Source organism: Chiloscyllium punctatum, chromosome 5, assembly GCF_047496795.1.
Source record: "Chiloscyllium punctatum isolate Juve2018m chromosome 5, sChiPun1.3, whole genome shotgun sequence".
NCBI lineage: Eukaryota > Metazoa > Chordata > Chondrichthyes > Orectolobiformes > Hemiscylliidae > Chiloscyllium > Chiloscyllium punctatum.
The window spans coordinates 8957852-8978528 of NC_092743.1; the positions used below are offsets into that span (position 1 = coordinate 8957852).

General features: G+C 46.4%; 1 protein-coding gene across 1 annotated transcript in view; it reads left to right on the forward strand.

Moving 5' to 3' along the window:
• The window catches only part of LOC140476863 (desmoglein-2-like), an 85171-nt gene that overhangs the window by 50880 nt on the left and 13614 nt on the right, over positions 1-20677 (forward strand). The window contains exons 6-11 of the mRNA XM_072569733.1: positions 1610-1754; positions 8869-9020; positions 15240-15374; positions 18127-18312; positions 19647-19915; positions 20314-20459. Of these exons, the coding sequence (XP_072425834.1) occupies positions 1610-1754; positions 8869-9020; positions 15240-15374; positions 18127-18312; positions 19647-19915; positions 20314-20459 (1033 nt within the window). The remainder of the gene's footprint in view (positions 1-1609; positions 1755-8868; positions 9021-15239; positions 15375-18126; positions 18313-19646; positions 19916-20313; positions 20460-20677) is intronic.

Genomic DNA, 20677 nt, shown 5'->3' on the forward strand with positions numbered 1-20677 from the left:
TTGACAGCGTACGAAAACTTTGTTGAATGTCTTTGAGAGATTTACTCGTGGTTCTAGGTGGGGAACTGTAGTTAGACAGAGAGATTGGAGAATTTACAGTCCTTGAAGCTGAGCAGATTAAAAGGAAATTTAATTGAGATACTTAAGATCAGGAAAGGGTAAAGTGGGGGTAAGTAAAGACAAACCGACTGAAGCATGGGAACCAGTGGCTGCAGACCACTAAACGAATGTAGAAGAACATCGTTATACATAGATGGTGAAAGCACATTTAATTTTTCAAAATACTAAAAGGGGAAAATATTGCAGGGAAAGGGAGAGAATGTGGGCCATGTGCCAACCAGGATTTCTCTCCAAAAGGGTGGGCACAGACTTGATGAGGCTAAATAGCCTCCTTCTGCACTGTACTATTCCGATAGTATATTTGAAGCTGGGCAATTGGTTACTTTGAGGCTGAGATTTTTTGATCAGAAAGAGAATAGGTGGTTATGGGGAAAAGGCAGGAAAGTGGAGTTGAGGATTATCAGAGCAGGGTAAAAACAATGACTGCAGATGCTGGAAACCAGATTCTGGATTAGTGGTGCTGGAAGAGCACAGCAGTTCAGGCAGCATCCGAGGAGCAGTAAAATCAGAGCATTATGATCTCATTGAGTGGTGGAACAGACTCGATGGACTGAATGGATGAAGTGGAGTGGTCTTCACCTTGCCAAATTTTGGGAACATCTTGCCTTCCCAAAATGTTAATCATTAACTGCTGGGCAATTAGGGATGGAAATCTGCCATCCCCACCTGGTCTGGCCACATGTGACTCAGTCCTACAGCAATGTGGTTGACCTTTAACTGCCCTCTGGGCAATTAGAGATGGGCAATAAATGCTGGGGTAGCCAATAACAAGCACACTTAATGAATGAATCATCAAAAAGACCTCGCACTAACCCTATCACAAATCCCAGTATCAGTGATACGTATGTGTACGCAGATCCCATGTCAGTGACATGTATGTGTATACAGATCCCAGTGTCAGGGACATGTATGTGTACACCGATCCCAATGTCACTGAAATGCATGTGTACGCAGATCCCAATGTCACTGACATGTATATGTCTACAGATCCCAGTGTCAAGGACATGTATGTGTACACAGATCCCAGTGTCAAGAACATGTATGTGTACACAGATCCCAATGTCACTGACATGTATGTGTATACAGATCCTGGTGTCAGGGACATGTATGTCTGTACAGATCCCAGTGTCAGGGACATGTATGTGTACACAGATCCCAATGTCAAGAACATGAATGCGTACACAGATCCCAATGTCACTGACAGGTATGTGTATACAGATCCTGGTGTCAGGGACATGTATGTGCACACAGATCCCAGTGTCAGGGACATGTATGTGTATACAGAAACGAGACAGATGATAAGACTAAGATGTTGGAGAGGACAGTGAGATTGCTGAATAATGGGGAAGAGGAATCTTTACTGGAGATTACAAAAAGAACTTTCTCGATGTTTTATCAAATTATCATGAGATTGTGTGATTGTAGTTTCTACTAATTTTCTACAACATCAGAGAATTTGCTTTGGTAAATCTCCCTTTAATATTTTCAGCTTACTGGTCAGGCCTATGATCAAAATGGAATCCCAAGAGAGAAGCCAATCGAACTCAAGGTTAAAATTTTGGACATCAACGATAATCCTCCAATTTTCACAAGACAAGTCTTCCAAGGGAGTGTTGAAGAACTGAGTCCGTTTGGTAAGTGATTTGCTTTTTGACTTCTAAATTTGAGTTTGACAAAAAAACTCGGCTCAGAAGGATGTTGTTAAACTAGAGAGGGTATAGAAAACATTTTTTTTATTAGATTAGATTCCCTACAGTGTGGAACAGGCCATTTAGCCCAACAATTCCACACCGACCCTCCGAAGAGTAACCCACCCAGGCCCATTTCCCTCTGACTAATGCGCCTCACACTACGGGCAATTTAGCATGGCCAATTCACCTAACCTGCACATCTTTGGAAGGTGGGAGGAAACCGAAGCACCCGGAGGAAACCCACGCAGACACTGGGAGAATGTGCAAACTCCACACAGTCGCCTGCGGTTGGAATTGAACCGGGGTCTCTGGTGCTGTGAGACATCAGTGCTAGCCACTGAGCCACCGTAGCAGGATGTTGCCGAGTATGTGGGGGAGGGGGTGGTTTAGTTACAAAGGAGGCTGGATAGGCTGGGGCTTTTGTTCCCCAGAGCTGAGGGATGACCTTAGAGAGGTTGATAAAGTCATGAGGGTCATAGATAGAGTGAGTCTTTGCCCAAGAGTGGGGGAGTCTAGAAATAAAGAGCATAGTTTTATAATAAAATGGAAAAGATTTAAAAAGGACCCGAGGGGTAACGTTTCTCACAGAAGCTGGTACGTCTATGAAATGAGCTGCTAGAGAAAGTGATTGAAGGCTAGTACAATTACAGCATTTTAAAGGTTAAAAATCTCAACACTAGACACCTATAAATCATAACATTTAAAAGGTATCTGGATGGGTATATGAATAGGAAGGATATGGGCCAAGTGCATGCAAATGGGATTAGGTCAGTTTGGGGAAATCTGGTAGCTTGGACGAGTTGGACTGACGGGTCTCTTTCCATGCCTTATGACTCTTTGGCTCTCTCTAACTTGAGTAACTCCTGTCCCCCAACTCCTCTCCGCTTGCTGACCAACACTGGGTGCTTGTCAAGTAGTGCCTCGATTTTACAATTCTCGTCCTTGCTTCCAAATCCCCTCGTGGTGTTACCCTTCCCCTCTCCAGTCCAACAAGAGTCATCCATGTTCCTACATCTCTGGTCTTGTATCCATCACCATCTTTAATTGTTCCATCATTGGGTGACCATGTCTTCAGTACCCAGGCCCCAGTACCTAGAACCGCCCCCTCTCCCCCTCTCCCCCTCTCCCCCTCTCCCCCTCTCCCCCTCTCCCCCTCTCCCCCTCTCCCCCTCTCCCCCTCTCCCCCTCTCCCCCTCTCCCCCTCTCTCCCTCTCCCCCTCTCTCCCTCCACACCTCCACCCCTCCACCCCTTCACCTCACTCCCCCTCCCCCTCCCCTCCCCCACTCCCCCCCACTCCCCCCCACTCCCCCCCACTCCCCCCACTCCCCCCCACTCCCCCCCACTCCCCCCCACTCCCCCCCACTCCCCCTCACTCCCCCTCACTCCCCCTCACCCCCCCTCACCCCCCCTCGCCCCCGCGCTCCCTTGCTCTCTCCCTCACTCTGTCTCCACCCCCTCTCCCTCTCTCTCTCTCTCTCTTTCTCTCTCTCTCTCTCTTTCTCTCTCTCTTCCCCCCTCTCTCTCCCCCTCTCTCTCCCCCCCTCTCTCCCCCCTCTCTCGCCCCCCCCTCTCTCTCTCCCCCTCTCTCTCCCCCCTCCCTCTCTCCCTCCCTCTCTCCCCCTCCCTCTCTCCCTCCCTCTCTCCCTCCCCTTTCCTCTCTCCCTTTCCTCTCTCCCTTTCCTCTCTCCCACCCTCTCTCTCCCACCCTCTCTCTCCCCCCCTCCCTCTCCCACCCTCTCTCTCCCACCCTCTCTCCCACCCTCTCTATGTCCCTACCTCACTCCTTCACTATATCATTAGCTCATTCTCCTCCTTTAAGACACTCCTTAAAACTGACCTTTCTGACCTATTGATTATCTCCTAAGATGGATGAGTGACACACTTTAGTTTACAATGCTCCTCTGGAGTATCTTTAGATGTTTCCACTTGTGGGGGAATCCCAAACCGAGGGACATAGTTACAGGATAAGCAGACGCTCTTAAGACTGAGCTAAAAAGGAATTTCTTCTCCCAGAAAATGTCTGGAATTCTCGACATCAAAAAGTTATGAACATTTGATCAGCAGAACTATTTTAAGAGGAGGCAGATTTCTTTTAAAATATCAGGCAGTTAAGGGTTGTAAGGAACAGGATTGAAAGAGAGTTGAAGCCTGGGACAGATTAGGCTTGATCTTATACAATGATGGAGCAAGCCTGAGGGGCTGAATGGTCTACTCCTGCTCCTGTATCTTGTGTTCATTACGTTAAAGGTACTATCAAAATAAATTATTGATATTGGCAAAGGACACATTGTGGCTCACTTTGTTCCTTGCTCTAAGGCATTAACACTTCATGTTATAACAACTGCCTGTGTCAGTGCGTGTGTGTGTGTGTGTGTGTGTGTGTGTGTGAGTGTCCAACTCAGTCTCCTGTTCCCACTTTCTCCCCCCATACCCTTTGATCCCTTTAAACCTAAGAACTGTATCTAACTCCTTCTTGGAAACATTCAATATTTTGGTCTCATCCGCTTCCTGTGGCAGAGAATCCCACAGGGTCCGTACTCTCTGGGTGAAGACATTTCTCCTCATCTGGGTGAAGACATTTCTCCCTATCTCAGTCCAAAATGGCCCACCCCGTATCCTTAGACTGTGACCCCCTGGTTCTGGACTCCCCAGTCATCGGGAACACCCTTCCTGTGTTTACCCGGTGTGGTCCGGTTAGAATTTTATAGGTTTCTCTGAGATCCCTCCTTACATTCTTCCAAATACCATTGCTACCAACTCTCTCTTTCTTTCCTGTTAACTAAGCAATTCTATATCCCTTCTCATGTGTTACCCTCTCATGGATGAGCTTTTATTCTACATTAATCATCTATGATACAGCCCAATTCAAATATCTTCAAGAAATCAAAGAGCAGCACATCCACAGGTCTATCTGCCTGATGCTTTTTGAAAATCACACAACACCATATAGTCCAACAGGTTTATTTGGAAGCACTAGCTTTCAGAGCACTGCTCCTTCATCAGGTACCTAATGGGACAGGATCGTAGACACAGAATTGAGAGTAAAAGATCAAAGTGTCATACAACTGATGTGATGTATTGAACAAACCCAGATGGCTGTTAACCCTTTCATCACTTAGAATGGGGTTGATAGTTTCAATTGATTAATATGTAAACCCCAGAAATTCTCTCAAGTCACATTCCCAAGATTACTAGAGATTTTATAAAAAAAAAGTGACATCTCAGCTCAGACAATACATCAAAGGTGTGAGGTCAGAGTCAGTCTGTATCCCAACCTTGACTCAGACTGGTTCTATTTCCAAAGTAGGAATTTTTAAAACGTCACGAGTTGGGAGGTCATGTTGCAGCTGTACAGGACATTGGTTAGGCCACTGTTGGAATATTGCGTGCAATTCTGGTCTCCTTCCTATCAGAAAGATGTTGTGAAACTTGAAAGGGTTCAGAAAAGATTTACAAGGATGTTGCCAGGGTTGGAGGATTTGAGCTACAGGGAGAGGCTGAACAGGCTGGGGCTGTTTTCCCTGGAGCGTCGGAGGCTGAGGGGTGACCTTATAGAGGTTTATAAAATCATGAGGGACATGGTTAGGACAGACAGACAAAGTCTCTTCCCTGGGGTCGGGGAGTCCAGAACTAGAGGGCATAGTTTAGGGTGAGAGGGGAAAAATATAAAAGAGACGTAAGGGGCAACTTTTTCATGCAGAGGGTGGTACATGTGTGGAATGAGCTGCCAGAGGATGTGGTAGAGGCTGGTACAATTGCAACATTTAAGAGACATTTGGATGGGTATATGACTAGGAAGGGTTTGGAGGGATATGGGTCGGGTGCTGGCAGGTGGGACTAGATTGGGTTGGGATATCTGGTCGACATGGACGGGTTGGACCGAAAGGTCTGTTTCTGTGCTGTGCATCTCTGATTCTATGACATGGACTGACTGCCTACAGATTGTGTGCTTTTAGAACAAAGTAGAATATATCTGCAAATACAAACCTACAAATGCAAATTCACCCCATAGACACGTGTGTGTGTGTGTGTGTGTGTGTGTGTGTGTGTGTGTGTGTGTGTGTGACATGAACCCCAGGTCCAAGTTGAGGCCATCTCCATGGGTACCGAACTTGGCCATCAGCCTCTGCTCGGCCACTCTGCATTGCTGCCTGTCCTGAAGTCTGCCTTTGAGGATGGTCACCCGAAGGTTCGAGGCCAAATATCCCTGACCGCTGAAGTGTTCCCCGACTGGGAGGGAACGTCCCTGTCTGGTGATCGTTGTGGGTGTCCGTTCATCAGTTGTCGTGCTTTCTGCTCAGTCTCGCCACTATACAGTACCACTGGACACCCTTACCTGCAGTGTATGCGATAAACAATGTTGTTTGAGTCGCATGAGTACATGCCACACACGTGATCCTTTACTATAAATCCTGTGCCCTATGACCCTTCCTCATTAGTACCTGATGAAGGAGCAGTACTCCGAAAGCTAGTGCTTCCCAATAAGCCTGTTGGACTCTAACCCGTTGTTGTGTTTATTTTTAACTTTGTCCACTCAATCTAACACCGGTATCTCCACATCATAATACTTTCTGAAACATTCCAATAAATTCGTCAAACTTGATTTCCCTTCCACCATATCGATTCCGATTACATCGATATTTCCGAAGTCTTCCACTATATCCTTTTGAATAAAAGATTCTAGCATTTTCCCCCAAAAGGTATCAGCTAATTTGTTAAGGCCTCCCCACATTTCATCGCCCCACTCATAATTATTTCTGGAATGTTAATTGTACTCCCTATAGTGAAAGCAGATGCAAAATATCTATTTAGCGTATCCACATTTGCAGCATTAATTTTCCAGAGTCTCAGTAGAGAACAGCAATATCTCCCTTCCCTCTCCACAGAAGCTGTCATCATCTCCTGCTGAGCTGTCCTGGGTTATCGGTTCCCCCACAACACAGGAACTGCAGACCACCAGTACCATCTCCAGGAAGGGCAATAAATGTGGATCCAGCAACGAAAGCCCCATGCCCCAAGAACGAATAAATAAAAAAGTCCTGCAGCTGTGTCTCTGTAATGGCTGCAAGGTCATACATATTTATCCCTTTTGACACTGTCAATTCACCTATTTGATTATGAATACTGTGTGCAAACGGCATTTGATTGTGTTTTTTTTTTGTAATTTTGTAACAGCCGGCCTTACCTGCTGGTTCACTCTTGAGTTTCCTGCCACACTCTGATCACCACATCCCTTGCTCTTTTGCTTTGTCTGCTGTTTTCAATCTGGCACATGCTCCCAAACGTGTTCCCTTGTCCCAACTAATTAGTTTGAAGTTTCTCTATTGCCCTAGTTGTATGACCCACCAGAACGGTATGCAGCCGTGCCTGTGCTGGAGCCCATTCTAAACCCATTACTCCCCACACCAGTCTTTGAACAACTCCTTTACCTTGCCCTATCTTGTTGAGACAATGCTTCTTTGCACGTGGCTTGAGCAGTAATCCAGAGATCATTAACCTGGAGGTGCTGCTTCGTAATTTAATTCCTGGTGATTCATGCTCCTTTCCGAAAGAAGGGTTACTGGACTCAAAATCTTAACTCTGTTCTTCCTCTGCTGCCAGACCTGGTGAGTTTCTCCAGCAATTTCTGTCTCTGTTTTAGTACATAGCCTAGTTCAGTCAACATTATGATCTTTATATGCTTGTATGGTATGATCAACCTGTACAGCTCACAAAACAAAACTTTACACTGTACTTAGGTACATGTGCCGACAGTAGATCAAATCAAATGGTTAGAGCCCATGTAACCACTACCACTGGATCCTTCCTTCTCACTGCAACCTCTCTGACCCACGGCAGGTTTCTCGGAATGCCATCAGAGCCTCATAGCAACAGGGAACCTGTTGCACTCAGTCACACCTTCCTGACCATTAACCAGATCAGAAGATGCTATCCTAAGTGCACTGTTTGCCTTGGGGAAGGAAATAGCCTAGTGATATTATCACTAGACTGTTAATCCAGAAACCCAGGTAATGTTCTGGGGACTGAGGTTTGAATCCTGCCATAGCAGATGGTGACATTTGAATTCAATTTTTAAAAAATCTGGATTCAAGAGCCTGATGATGACTGTGAGTTGATTGTCTGGAAAAAAACCATCTGGTTCATGAGGGTCCTTTAGGGAGGAATACTGCCATCCTTACCTGGTCTGGCCTACAGTGACTCCAGACCCACAGCAATGTGGTTGACTCCTAACTGCCCTCTGGGCAATAAGTACTGCCTAGCCAGCAGTGCCCCCATCCTGTGAATAAAGAAAGACCTTCGCCCACTCCCTGATACGCCACAGTGTCTAAAGCTTGGCTGAGTCCCAGATACTTACTACAGAACGTCTTTTCCCTGGATCACACCAGCATCCAGGAGCTCCTACATTCTGCGGTTACAACACATCACCAAGCCAGCAATCTTTATTGTGTGATTAATGATTTTTTTAAAAATCAGAATCTGCTCTGTCTCTGCCCAAATGCTGTGGTGCACTTTATCTCTTGCTTGGTCCTCACAAATTCTCTGACCTGTCGGGTATTTCCAGCATTTTTGTTTAATTCCAGATTTCATACATCTGCAGTTAAAAACACAACATGACAACCTCAGTTTTGAAATGTTCAATTAAGTCCCCAGCTTCGATGTTGTTTTGGAGGAGGTTAGAGGGTTGGGGAGTTCCACGTTTCCATTATCCTCCATGTGAAGAAGTGCTTTCCTGACGTTGTTCCCTGAGCTGCCTCAACTTTTAAGGTTAAGCTTGTTTGTCTCTTACCAATCCTGTCAACACGTTCAATCACCATAGACAGTTTAACGAGATCGCCTCTTAATCTTCTATACTCAAGCCTCTTCAATCTGATCCATCCTCCAAAATGTGACATTTTTAGCTGGCTTCTCATTCTGATGAATCTGCGCTGTAATCTCTTCAAGACTGGCCTATCCTTTCTGAGGGGGCAAGTGTCCAGAACTGAATGCAGGGCAGGCATAGTTCAATTTGTCCAGGAAAGTCCAGTTTAAAACTCAGCAATGTTTGCTTCCCTCTAGGCACCTTCGTGTTATCGCTGAATGCAACTGATGCCGATGAAGGGGAGAATGCTATGATCCATTACAGGATCATAAATCAAAATGTCAAAGAGGAATTCACTGCAACAGCAAACGGAGAAATCAAAGTTACAAGTCGGAATCTGGACCGTGAGGTGAGTGAAACCTGCTTCCTATGAGCTGGTTAACATTAGCGATCCGGATTGCGATGGGTTAATATGTTGAGTCAGGCCGGTAAACTGTTGCTGCCACATCACCCAGATCTCAATGGGCTCTGATGGTAGATGCTGAAAGGGGGGGGTTTCCTCTTGTAAGTCAGTCTAGAAAGAAGAGCACTTACTAATCTGAAAACATCTGATCTCGAAAGCTGAGCAGACTCAAGCCTGGTTAGTACTTGGATGGGAGACTGCCTGGGAGTACCAGGTACTGTAGGCTTTGGGGGCAACACAGTGGTTCAGTGGCTAGCACTGTCTCACAACACACTCACTGCCTCACAGCACACTCACTGCCTCACAGCACCAGGGACCGGGTTCGATTCTAGCCTCGGGTGACTGTCAGTGTGGTGTTTGCACATTCTCCCTGTGTCTGCGTGGGTTTCCTTTGGGTGCTCTGGTTTCCTCCCACAGTCCAAAGATGTGCTGGACAGGTGAATTGGCCACGCTAAATTGCCCATAGTGTTAGGTGCATTAGTCAGAGGGAAATGGGTCTGAGTGGGTTACCCTTCGGAGGGTTGGTGTGGACTGGTTGGGCCAAAGGGCCTGTTTCCACACTGTAGGGAATCTAATCTAATCTTTAACGTGACAGATCTCTCATTCAAGAAGGAAATGAGAATGATTTCTTCTCTCTGAAATTTGTTAGTGTTGTCCCCAGTGAGCGAGGCAGACTGGGTCTTGGAATATATTTAAGGCCAAGTTAGAGGGAGATGTTTGATAAATGAAGAGGTACAGGCTTGCGGGAGGGGTGGTCAGTGAGGTCTTCTGGTGCGGTGGTTGGGTCCCAAACTCTGGGTCAGAAGGTCCAGGTTCAAGTCCCACCTGCCCCAGATGTGTGTCTTTAACATGCCTGAACAGTTCGAGAGTGGGGGAATTCACACAGGAAAGTGGAGTCAACTTGAGAATCAGATCAACCTCGACTTGTTAAAAGCCAGGAAGGCTTGATGGGTCGAATAATCTGCTGCTGCTCCTATTTCTTATGTTTTATTTGGAATTTATTTACAGTGACTTGGGAATCTATAATTGTTTTTAAGAATGTTCATAGAATCTCTGCAGTGTAGAAACAGGCTCTTCAGCCCAACAAGTCCACACCAACCCTCCGAAGAGTAACCCACTCAGACCCATTCCCCTGTCCTGACTAATGCACCTAACCCACACATCCCTGAACACTACAGGCAATTTAACCCGGCTAATTCACCTAACCCGCACATCATTGAACACTATAGGGCAATTTAGCATGGTCAATCCCCCCTAACCTGTACGTTTTTGGACTGTGGGAGGAAACCGGAGCACCCAGAGGGAACCCACGCAGACACGGGGAGAATGTGCAAATTCCACACCGACGGTTGCCCAAGACTGGAATCAAATCCAGGTCCCTGGCGCTGTGAGGCAGCAGTGCTAACCACTGAGTCACCATGCAAAGGACTTTTCAGCGTTCACCTCAGTTGTAAGAGGATCAATTAAACTTTTGTTTGGATAATAAGAATTACTGGTCCATGTGACCTGGCAACCATTGACATGGAGGCAGTGCCAAAAGGAAGGACGTTAGAATGTAGAAGCTGTGTGACCAGACAGGAAGCAGAGCCTACAGACCAGGAGTTGGAGGTTGATGGTGGTCAGCACACGGATATGTACAAAAAGGGAAATCAGAAAGAGATTGAAAGAGAAGCACTGAACTCTTATAACAATAAGAAGGAAATCTCTTTCAGGAAGGGGTTAGTTTTGCTGCTGAGCAGAAAAGGAATTAAAAACTCTCGAGGTCATTGGAAAATGCCTAAAAAGATCTAAAACCTGGGAAGCTGCACAAATAGCTGAGAGTTCTAACGAGTTGTTCCAGAGATGGCCTGGTCACAAGCAAGTTGGTAGGTTGAAAAGGAGCTTAGGAATGTTACACCATCTAGACCGAGGTGTGAGGACAAAGGGTTGTAGTAATGTGCTGTGCTGATGACAGTTGTACTCCAGAAACATCCTGAGGTGAACCTGTTGTTGGATTGGATTTCTAACCTACCCTGTGTGAATAATTACCAGCGCTTTATGGAACTGTGCAGTGCATCTGAACAGACACTCTACATTTGCCCTTAACATAAGAAAAAGGTAACACCTAGGCTACCTGCTTAAAATATTTTGAGGGAGTTTGGTCTGCTCCACAGCAAACTGGGCACTTGTCGGGATCAACATCCCTAATTCCAGGTGGGGTTTAGGTGCTGGGCAGTAGGTGTTACTGACTTTTGTTTTGGGTGTTGAATTTGGTTGGCTTAAACAGGGTGCGCCTTCTGTAGTAATGGCTCTTTTGGGCACTAAGCATTTTCTGAGGCTGGAAGAAGTCACCATGGGGAGTCACGTGGGTGTACCATGTACCTTTGTTGCATTAACTGCTTAAAGTGAAGTTGATGTCTCATTTTGCATGGTAATTCATTTTGAATCAACTGTGATTTGTATTCAGGGTAAAGTAAAATTTAGATTAAATGGCAGCACGGTGTCTCAGTGGTTAGCACTGCTGCCTCACAGCGCCAGGGACCCGGGTTCAATTCCATCCTCGGGCCAACTGTCTGTGTGGAGTTTGCACATTCTCCCCGTGTCTGCATCGATTTCCTCCGGTGCTCTGGTTTCCTCCCACAGTCCAAAGACGTGCAGGTTAGGATGGATTGGCCATGCCAAATTTCCCATAGTGTTCAGGGATGTTAGGTGCATTAGTTAGGGGTAAATGTAGAGTAATAGGGTAGGGGTTATTCATTGGAGGGTCAGTGTGGACCTGTAGGGCGGCATAGCCTGTCTTCACACTGTAGAGATTCTATGATTCTAAAAGTTACGAAAAAGGAAAGCCTTGTTGGTAATCTCCTCTTCGGCAGCTGTTTACATTGATGCAGGTGGACATTTTGATTTCTGGTTCCCCTACCTGGTTTAGGACACTCCTTTAAGTGTACAGCCCAGAATGCAACGCCACACTCCAATTACTCGCTTCAATTCTTTTGTATTCACTGCCGCTATTTAGAAAGACCCAAACCCATTTGCTTTCACAGCCTCCTATTTCCCAATGTACCTGCCTGTCAAACACTTGAAATTAATGCCCTAAATGTAGTTTGAAGTTGATCTCAGGAAAATGGGATCCAATTCACAGAGGGCCCAATGTATCAGTGAGATTTTGTATTGTGTATTGTATTTGAGATGTAAAGGTGCCAGTATTGAGGTGGACGGGGTCAGAAGTCAGATGACATCAGGTTACAGTCCAACTGGTTTATTTGAAATCACAAGCTTTCGGAGCACTGCTCCTTCATCGGGGGAAATCTTGACTATCATCTGGTGTCATCTGACTTCTGATCTTGTATGCAAGGGCACCGTTAATTTGAACATTGGTGTTTTTCAACCCAGATGTAACAGGATGAACCTATCTTAAACAAACCAGAGGCTGGGGGAGTAATCTTAAAGATTTTTATAAAATCACAAGGGACACAGATAGGGTGAATAACCAAAGTCTTTTTTTCCCCAGAGTAAATGAGAGGGGAAAGATTTAAAAAGGATCTAAGGGACAACTTTTTCACGCAGGGGCTGGTATGTGTATATGGAAAGAGCTGCCAGAGGAAGTGGTGGAGAGGAGGCTGATACAATTACAACATTCAAAAAACATCTGGATAAGTATATGAATAGGAAGAGGCAAAAGTGAGGACTGCAGATGCTGGAAATCAGAGTCTAGATTAGAGTGGTGCTGGAAAAGCACGGCAGGTCAGGTAGCATCCGAGCCGTATGAAAATCGACATTTCTGGCAAAAGCCTTTCATCAGAACTGAAGACAGGGACTCTCCGAGGTGGAGAGATAAATGGGAGGGGAGGGGGGAGCTGTAGAGAAGGTAGCGTAGAGTACAATAGGTAGATGGGGGTGGGGATGAAGGTGATAGGTCAGAGAGGAGGGTGGAGTGGATAGGTGGGAAGGAAGATAGGCAGGTAGGACAGGTCATGGGGACAGTGCTGAGCTGGAAGGTTGGAACTAGGGTGAGGTGGGGGGTGGGGGAATGAGGAAACTGGTGAAGACCACATTGATGCCCTGGGGTTGAAGTGTTCCAAGACTGAAGATGAGGCTTTCTCCCTCCAGGCATCAGGTGGTAAGGGAGCAGCAGTGGAGGAGGCCCAGGACCTGCATGTCCTCGGCGGAGTGGGAGGGGGAGTTGAAATGTTGGGCCACAGGACGGTGGGGTTGATTGGTGCGTGTGTCCCGGAGATGTTCCCTAAAGCACTTTGCTAGGAGGCGTCCCGTCTCCCCAATATAGAGGAGACCTCATCGGGAGCAACAGATACAATAAATAATATTGGTGGATGTGCAGGTAAAACTTTGATGGATGTGGAAGGTTCCTTTGGGCCCTTGGATGGAGGTGAGGGAGGAGGTTTGGGCGCAGGTTTTGCAATTCCTGCGGTGGCAGGGGAGGGTGGGTTGTAGGGGGGGTGTGGACCTGACCAGGTAGTTACGGAGGGAACGGTCTTTGCAGAAAACAGATAGGGATGGGAAGGGAAACATATCCATTTGGAGGTGGCAGAAATGTCGTCAGATGATGCAGTTTATGCGAAGGTTGGTGAGGTTAAAGATGAGGACCAGGGGGTTCTGTCCTTGTTACAGTTGGAGGGGTGGGGTTTGAAGGCGGAGGGGTGGGATAAGGATGAGATGTGTTGGAAGGCATCTTTAACCATGTGGGAAGGGAAATTGCGGCCTCTCTGGCCATCTGGTGTGTTCTGTGGTGGAACTGGTCCTCCCGGGAGCAGATACAGCAGAGGTGGAGGAATTGGGAATACGGAATGGCATTTTTCCAGGAGGTAGGGTGGGAAGAGGTGTAATCTAGGTAGCTGTGGGAGTTGGTGGGTTTGTAAAAAAATGTCAGTGTCAAGTCGCTCATCATTGATGGAGATGAAGAGATGAAGGCGTTGTCAGAGATGGTCCAGGTAAATTTAAGGTCAGGGTGGAATGTGTTGGTGAAATTGATTAATTGCTCACCCTCCTCACGGGAGCACTTGGTGGCACCAATGCAGTGGAGGAAGAGGTGGGGAGTGGTGCCGGTGTAATTACAAAAGATGGACAGTTCTACATAGCCAACAAAGAGACAGGCATAGCTGGGGCCCATACGGGTGCCCATGGCTACCCCTTTGGTCTGGAGGAAGTGGGAGGATTCGAAGGAGAAATTGTTAAGGGTGAGGACCAGTTCAGCCAAATGAATGAGAGTGTTGGTGGAAGGGTACTGTTTGGGACGTCGGGAGAGGAAGAAATGGAGGGCTTGGAGGCCCTGGTCATGGCGGATGGAGGTGTAGAGGGATTGGATATCAATGGTGACGATGAAGCGTTGGGGGCTGGGGAAACGGAAGTCTTGGAGGAGGTGGAGGGCGTGAGTGGTGTCTCGAACGTATGTGGGGAGTTCCTGGACTAGGGCGAATAGGACAGTATCGAGGTAGGTGGAGATGAGTTCGATGGGGCAGGAGCATGCTGAGACAATGGGTCGGCCAGGGTGGTCAGGCTTGTGGATCTTGAGAAGGAGGTAGAACCGGGCAGTGCGGGGTTCCCGGAGTATGAGGTTGGAAGCTGTGGATGGGAGATCCCCTGAGGTGATGAGGTTGTGTACGGTGTGGGAGATGATGGTTTGGTGATGGGGGGGGTTGGGGTCATGGTCGAGGGGGCGGTAGAAGGAAGTGTCTTCAAGTTGGCGTCTGGCTTCAGCGGTGTAGAGGTCAGTGCGCCAGACTACGCTACCACTGCGCCCCCTTTGACCGCTGGTTTGATGGTGAGGTCGGGATTGGAGCAGAGGGATTGGAGGGCTGCGTGTTGTGAGGGTGAGAGGTTGGAGTGGGGGAGGGGGGGTAGACAGGTTGAGGCGGTTAATGTCTCAGCGGCAGTTGGAAATGAAGAGATCAAGGGCGGGTAATAGGCCAGCACGGAGTGTCCCAAGTGGATGGGTGTGGTGGAGGCATGTTTTTCCAGCACCACACTAATCTAGACTCATATGAATAGGGAGGGTTTAGAGGGATATGGGCCAGGTGCTGGTAAATGGGACTAGATTAATTTAGGATATCTGGTCAGCATGGATGAGTTGGACCGAAGGGGCTGTTTCTGTGTTGTGTAATGCTATAAGTCTATAACATCTGCCAGAAATACATCCCTTAAACCCTTTTCATGTTGTTTCTTTTCAAGACGCTGAGTTTCTACACCTTTAGTGTTGAAGCTCGTGATCTGCGAGGGAAAAGTCAAGGACTCAGTGCAACAGCATCAGCTGAGATCAGGATTTTAGATGTGAATGATAATATCCCCACTGTGGAACACTTTGAGGTAAGATTAACTCTGACATAGCTTGCTTTTTAGAAAGGCTGTTAATAAAACCGATAACAGGCAATCATTTTGAACTATGCAGAATCCTTCTTTATTAAGTGGTTTTAAATTGAAGCTTTCAGCACAGAAACCAGTCAGCCAGTGAGGCTCGACACCATCAAAGACAAAGCAGCCCCCGCTTGATTGGCACCACACCCACAACCATCCACTCCCCCATCACCAACGCTCAGTAGCAGCAGTGTGTCCCACCTACAAGATGCACTGCAGAAATTCACCAAAGACCCTCAGACGGCACCTTCCAAACCCACAACCACTTCCATCTAGAAGGACAAGGGCAGCAGATACATGGGAACACCACCCCCTGCAAGTTCCTCTCCAAGCCTCCCAACATCCTGTCTTGGAAATATATTGCCGTTCCTTCACTGTCACTGGGTCACAATGCTGGAATTCCCTCCCTAAGGGCATTGTGGGTCAACCCACAGCACATAGACTGCAGTGGTTCAAGAAGGCAGCTCACCCCTACCTTCTCAAGGGGCAACTAGGATAATAAATGCTGGGCCCTGTCAGTGATGCCCCTGTCCCATGAATGAGTAAAACAAAACTGCTCCATCCCAGTGTTTATACTGTACACGTGCGTCCTCACTTATCCCTTCATCTCATCCCAAAAACAAATCCTACTCTTTTCTTCCTTGTGTGTTTGCTATATTCCTCGTAAAAAAAATCTCTGCCCTTCCCCTCAGCCACTTCCCGTGGTAGGCACCATGTTCCATGTATTTCCCTCTCTCTGGGTAAAGGGGTTTACCCTGAACTCCTGATTGGATTAATCAGTGATTTTGCATATTGATGACCCCACATCTTGCGGTCACCCAACCCATGAGTGGAAACATGACCTTTATGCCTTGGGATGTGTTGTTACTTCAAAGCTGCTATATGAATGTAAGTTGAAGTTTGTGTTGTCAACTCTATCAGACTAATTCAGAGCATTTTAAAACCCCGCTCGGGTCACCCCCCTGTGTTTTTATTTCTTTATTTTCATTCTGTGCAGTGGACGCCCGAAAGGGAAATTCACAGCTCCAGGAATCCTTTAGAATTATTAAACCCTTTCCCAGGACCCTTGTCAACCTGTTAAAGTTGTGATCTTGCACTCCTTTGATGTTCCCCATTTTAATCAGCCTCGTTTTAACATCATAAATAACATTACTGCTGTTCCCTGTGTTGCACGAAATTTTAGTATCCTCCGAATTTTAACATGCGTTTTTGTTTCTCCCCCGCGTTCTATCTTCTCAGCTGTATAGTTTTGTCAGTTGTGGTATAGTTTTGTCAGTTGTGGTAAGAGTGTCTCCAGATCCAGGGTGGTCTCTTCTGACTCTGGTTCTGTGCGACCCAAGGTTATACAGAGAAGCACCGCCTTTCTCTATGTTTTAAAATGGATTTTCAGCTGGAGTCATAATCTGCATTTAACCTGAAAGGGATAATTGACACTGTAAGGGAGGGTCCACCTATCAGGATCCTAGGTGCAGCTGAGCACAGAATATTAATGTGTCTCTGCTGGTGCTTGTATTGTCTCTCCAAGTTGTTGCTAAGTCACTAATTAAAGTGTGTACTGGGCAACCCTCCCCCCACCCCCCCACCCCCGTATCCGTGAAATTGTTTTCCACGGTTTCACTTACCCACAGTTTTCCAGAGTCGGAACATATAAAAGAGAACATTCCAGAACCAGGAACTAGGAGGTTGCTGGGAAGGTACGTTTCCCATTTAAACCTGCAGTAGGCTCTGAACATAACCCCACAGGTACTGTATTTACTCTTACCATGAACTTAATGCTTTTCAAGAGATGTCTGTATCTCAGATTTAATGTTATGAGCCATAAAGTGCAGTGAATATCTCTGTTTACTGGCAATGCCAGGTGACACCAGCAGCATAGAAAATAGGAGCAGGAGTTGGCCATTCGGCCCTTCCAACCTGTTCTGCTATTCAATATGATCATGGCTGATCATCCAACTCTATAGCCTGTTTCTGCTTTTCCCACATTCCATTTGATCCCTTTAGCCCTACACGCTCTATCTAACTCCTTCGTGAAAACATTCAGTATTTTGGCCTCAACTGCTTCCTGTAGCAGAGAATCCCACAGGCTCCCCCACTCTCTGGGTGAAAACATTCCTCCTCAGCTTAATCTGAAATGGCCTACCCTGTATCCTTAGACTGTGATTTCTTGTTTTGAACTCACTGGCCATCAGGAACATCCTTCCTGTGTTTATCCTGTCACAGTGTTTTCTGTGAGATCCCTCGCTCATTTTTGTAATCTCCAGTAAATCGGTTTCTAACCAATCCAGACCCCACCTTATCCCCATATTTCCCATGGCTAACCCACCAAGCCTGCACATTCCTGGAGACTTTGGGACAATTTAGCATGGCCAATCCACCTAACCCACACATCGTTGAACTGTGGGAGGAAACCAGAGCACCCAGAGTAAACCAACACTCACGCCAGGAGAACATGCAGATTCTACACACAGTCTCCTGAAGGCGGAATTGAACCCGGGTCCCTGGCGCTGTGAGGCAACAGTGCTAACCACTGAGTCACTGTGTAGGTTAGACCAATATGAATAAGAATGACTGATTGGAATATACCTGCTAATTCCCACCATTCCAATCAGCTGTCCACTCAGTCAGAAGCCATTACAATAAGACCACTGATTTGTTCCAAGAATGTTATTTTCAATTAAGCAAATTTTTATATTTTCTTTTTCAGTATGAAATGCATGTGCAAGAAAATATGAAAAATATTGAAGTGATACGAATACAAGTGATAGATAAGGATGAAAAGTTCAGCGATAATTGGGTGGCGCAGTTTGATATTATTGAAGGCAATGAAGCCGAATATTTCAGGATTGAAGTCGATAATCGAACAAACGAGGGAATTTTGATTGTTCACAAGGTGAGGTTGTAAACCACATTTACTTGATTTTGTTTCCTGGGATTTGAGCATCAGTGTTAACGTTGCCCCACCCCTAATTGCCCTTGAACTGAGTGGTTTGAGGCCATTTCAGAGTCAACCATATTGCTGTGGAGTCACATGTAGGCCAGATCAAGTAAAGTTTCATAACATCCTTCATACAGCAGAGAGACCAGAACTGCTTGCAGTATTCCAAAAGTGGCCTATCCAATCTCCTGTAACATGACCTCCCAACTCCTATACTCAATGCACTGACCAATAAAGGAAAGCATACCCAACGCCTTCTTCACTATCCTATCTACCTGCGACTCCACTTTCAAGTAGCTATGAACCTGCACTTCAAGGTCTCTTTGTTCAGCAACACTCCCTAGGACCTTACCATTAAGTGTATACCCGAAACATTAATTCTCCTGCTCCTCGGATGCTGCCCGACCAGCTGTGTCTTTCCAGCAACTCTGATCTCCAGTATCTGCAGTCCTCACTTTCTCCAAGTGTATAAGTCCTGCCCTGATTGGCCTTTCCAAAATGCAACGCCTCACATTTATAGAAATTAAACTCCATCTGCCACTCCTCGACCCATTGGTCCATCTGAGGGAGGCCATTCATGTGTGATGTCAGGAAGCACTTGTTCAAACTAAGGGAAGTAGAAACTGAAAGTGGAAGTGCCACTGAGGCTGCGGTCAGCTGACCATTGCAAAACCTGGGTAGATATTTAAGGAAAAGTGTTAAAGTCTGATGAATGAATCAAGGTGTGTGGAGTTAAGATACAGTTCAGCCCCAGTCTTGACAAAATGATGGAAGAGACTGAAGGCGCTGAAAGGCTTTCTCTTTTTTTTTCCCCATGTTTGTAAATACAACTGAATAATAAAATAATAGAATTTATAACATAAATGGAGGCCATTCAACCGATCATGTCTGTGCTAGCTCCCAAAGTAGCTACCCAGCTGGGCCCAGTCTCCAGCTCTAACTCCCATGATGCCATTGGTCATTTCCATTCAGATTTGGTCTGAAGTTTTGAATTTCCTCCTGTTTTCAGAAATAAGACCAGAAGTTACTGGAAAAGCTCAGCAGGTCTGGCAGCATCTGTGAAGAGAAATCACAGTTAACATTTCGGGTCCAGTAACCTTTCATTGGACCTGAGTTCTGAGGGGTCAGTGGAGTCTGATTTCTCTCCACAGACGCGGCCATAACTGCGGAGCTTTTCCAGCAACACCTGTTCTTCTTTCTGCTTGACAACATCTGCAGTTCTTTCGGTATTTATTTTCCCTGTTTTCACTGGGTCACAGTTACATTGCCTTCTCTTCCACCCTGTCCAGGAACTGAACTATGAAGAAATGGAAGTGGTGAATTTATTAATTAGGGTCCGTAACAAGGCACCATTCCACAGCTCCGTTTCTTCAACCAGCATCGTGAGGCCTGTTAAAGTAAAACTTATTGTGGACGACGTGAAAGAAGGTATTGAATTTCGACCCTCAAGATGGATGGTTTCAGTGAAAGAAACTACCACTGGTACAATAGTCCATGAAGTGCTTGGAAAGTATCCTGCTGTTTGCGCTGACACTGGCAAGCAGAGCAAGATGACAAAGTAAGAATTTGGTTCTGCCGCTCTTTGTGTAGCTTCTGTTTAAAAAAAAAATGCCTCTAGCCAAAAGTTCACCCGTATTTTATGACATTTCACGAGGGGTGGCACAGTGGTTAGCACTGCTGCCTCACAGCACCAGAGACCCGGGTTCAATTCCCGCCTCAGGTGTGGAGTTTGCACATTCTCCCCGTGTCTGCGTGGGTTTCCTCCGGGTGCTCCGGTTTCCTCCCACAGTCCAAAGATGTGCAGGTTAGATGAATTGGCCATGCTAAATTGGTAAGGGGCAAATGTAGGGGAATGCGTCTGGGTGGGTTGCGCTTCGGCGGGTTGGTGTGGACTTGTCGGGCCGAACGGCTGGTTTCCGCACTGTAAGTAATCTAATCTAATCTAATTTGCGACAGGTATGCCAAGGATGTTGACGTAGCTAACTGGTTAGTGATTAATCCAGACACTGGGGAGGTTACCTTCAAAGGCGTTCCTGATCGAGAGTCAAAGCATGTGATTAATGGGACGTACTCTGCAACCATATTGGCTATAAACAATGAACGTAAGTGGATAAAGAAATATTAACTTGAATTTTAACGTGTATCCATAAACAAAGGTGTGGAGGTGGACAAAGTCAGAAGTCAAACAACACTAGGTTATAGTCCAACCGGTTTATTTGAAATCAGATAAACCCTGGTTGCAGTGTTTGGCATGGTGGCTTGTGGTTAGGACTGCAGCCTCACAGCGCCAGGGACTTGGGTTCAATTCCTGCTTTGGGCA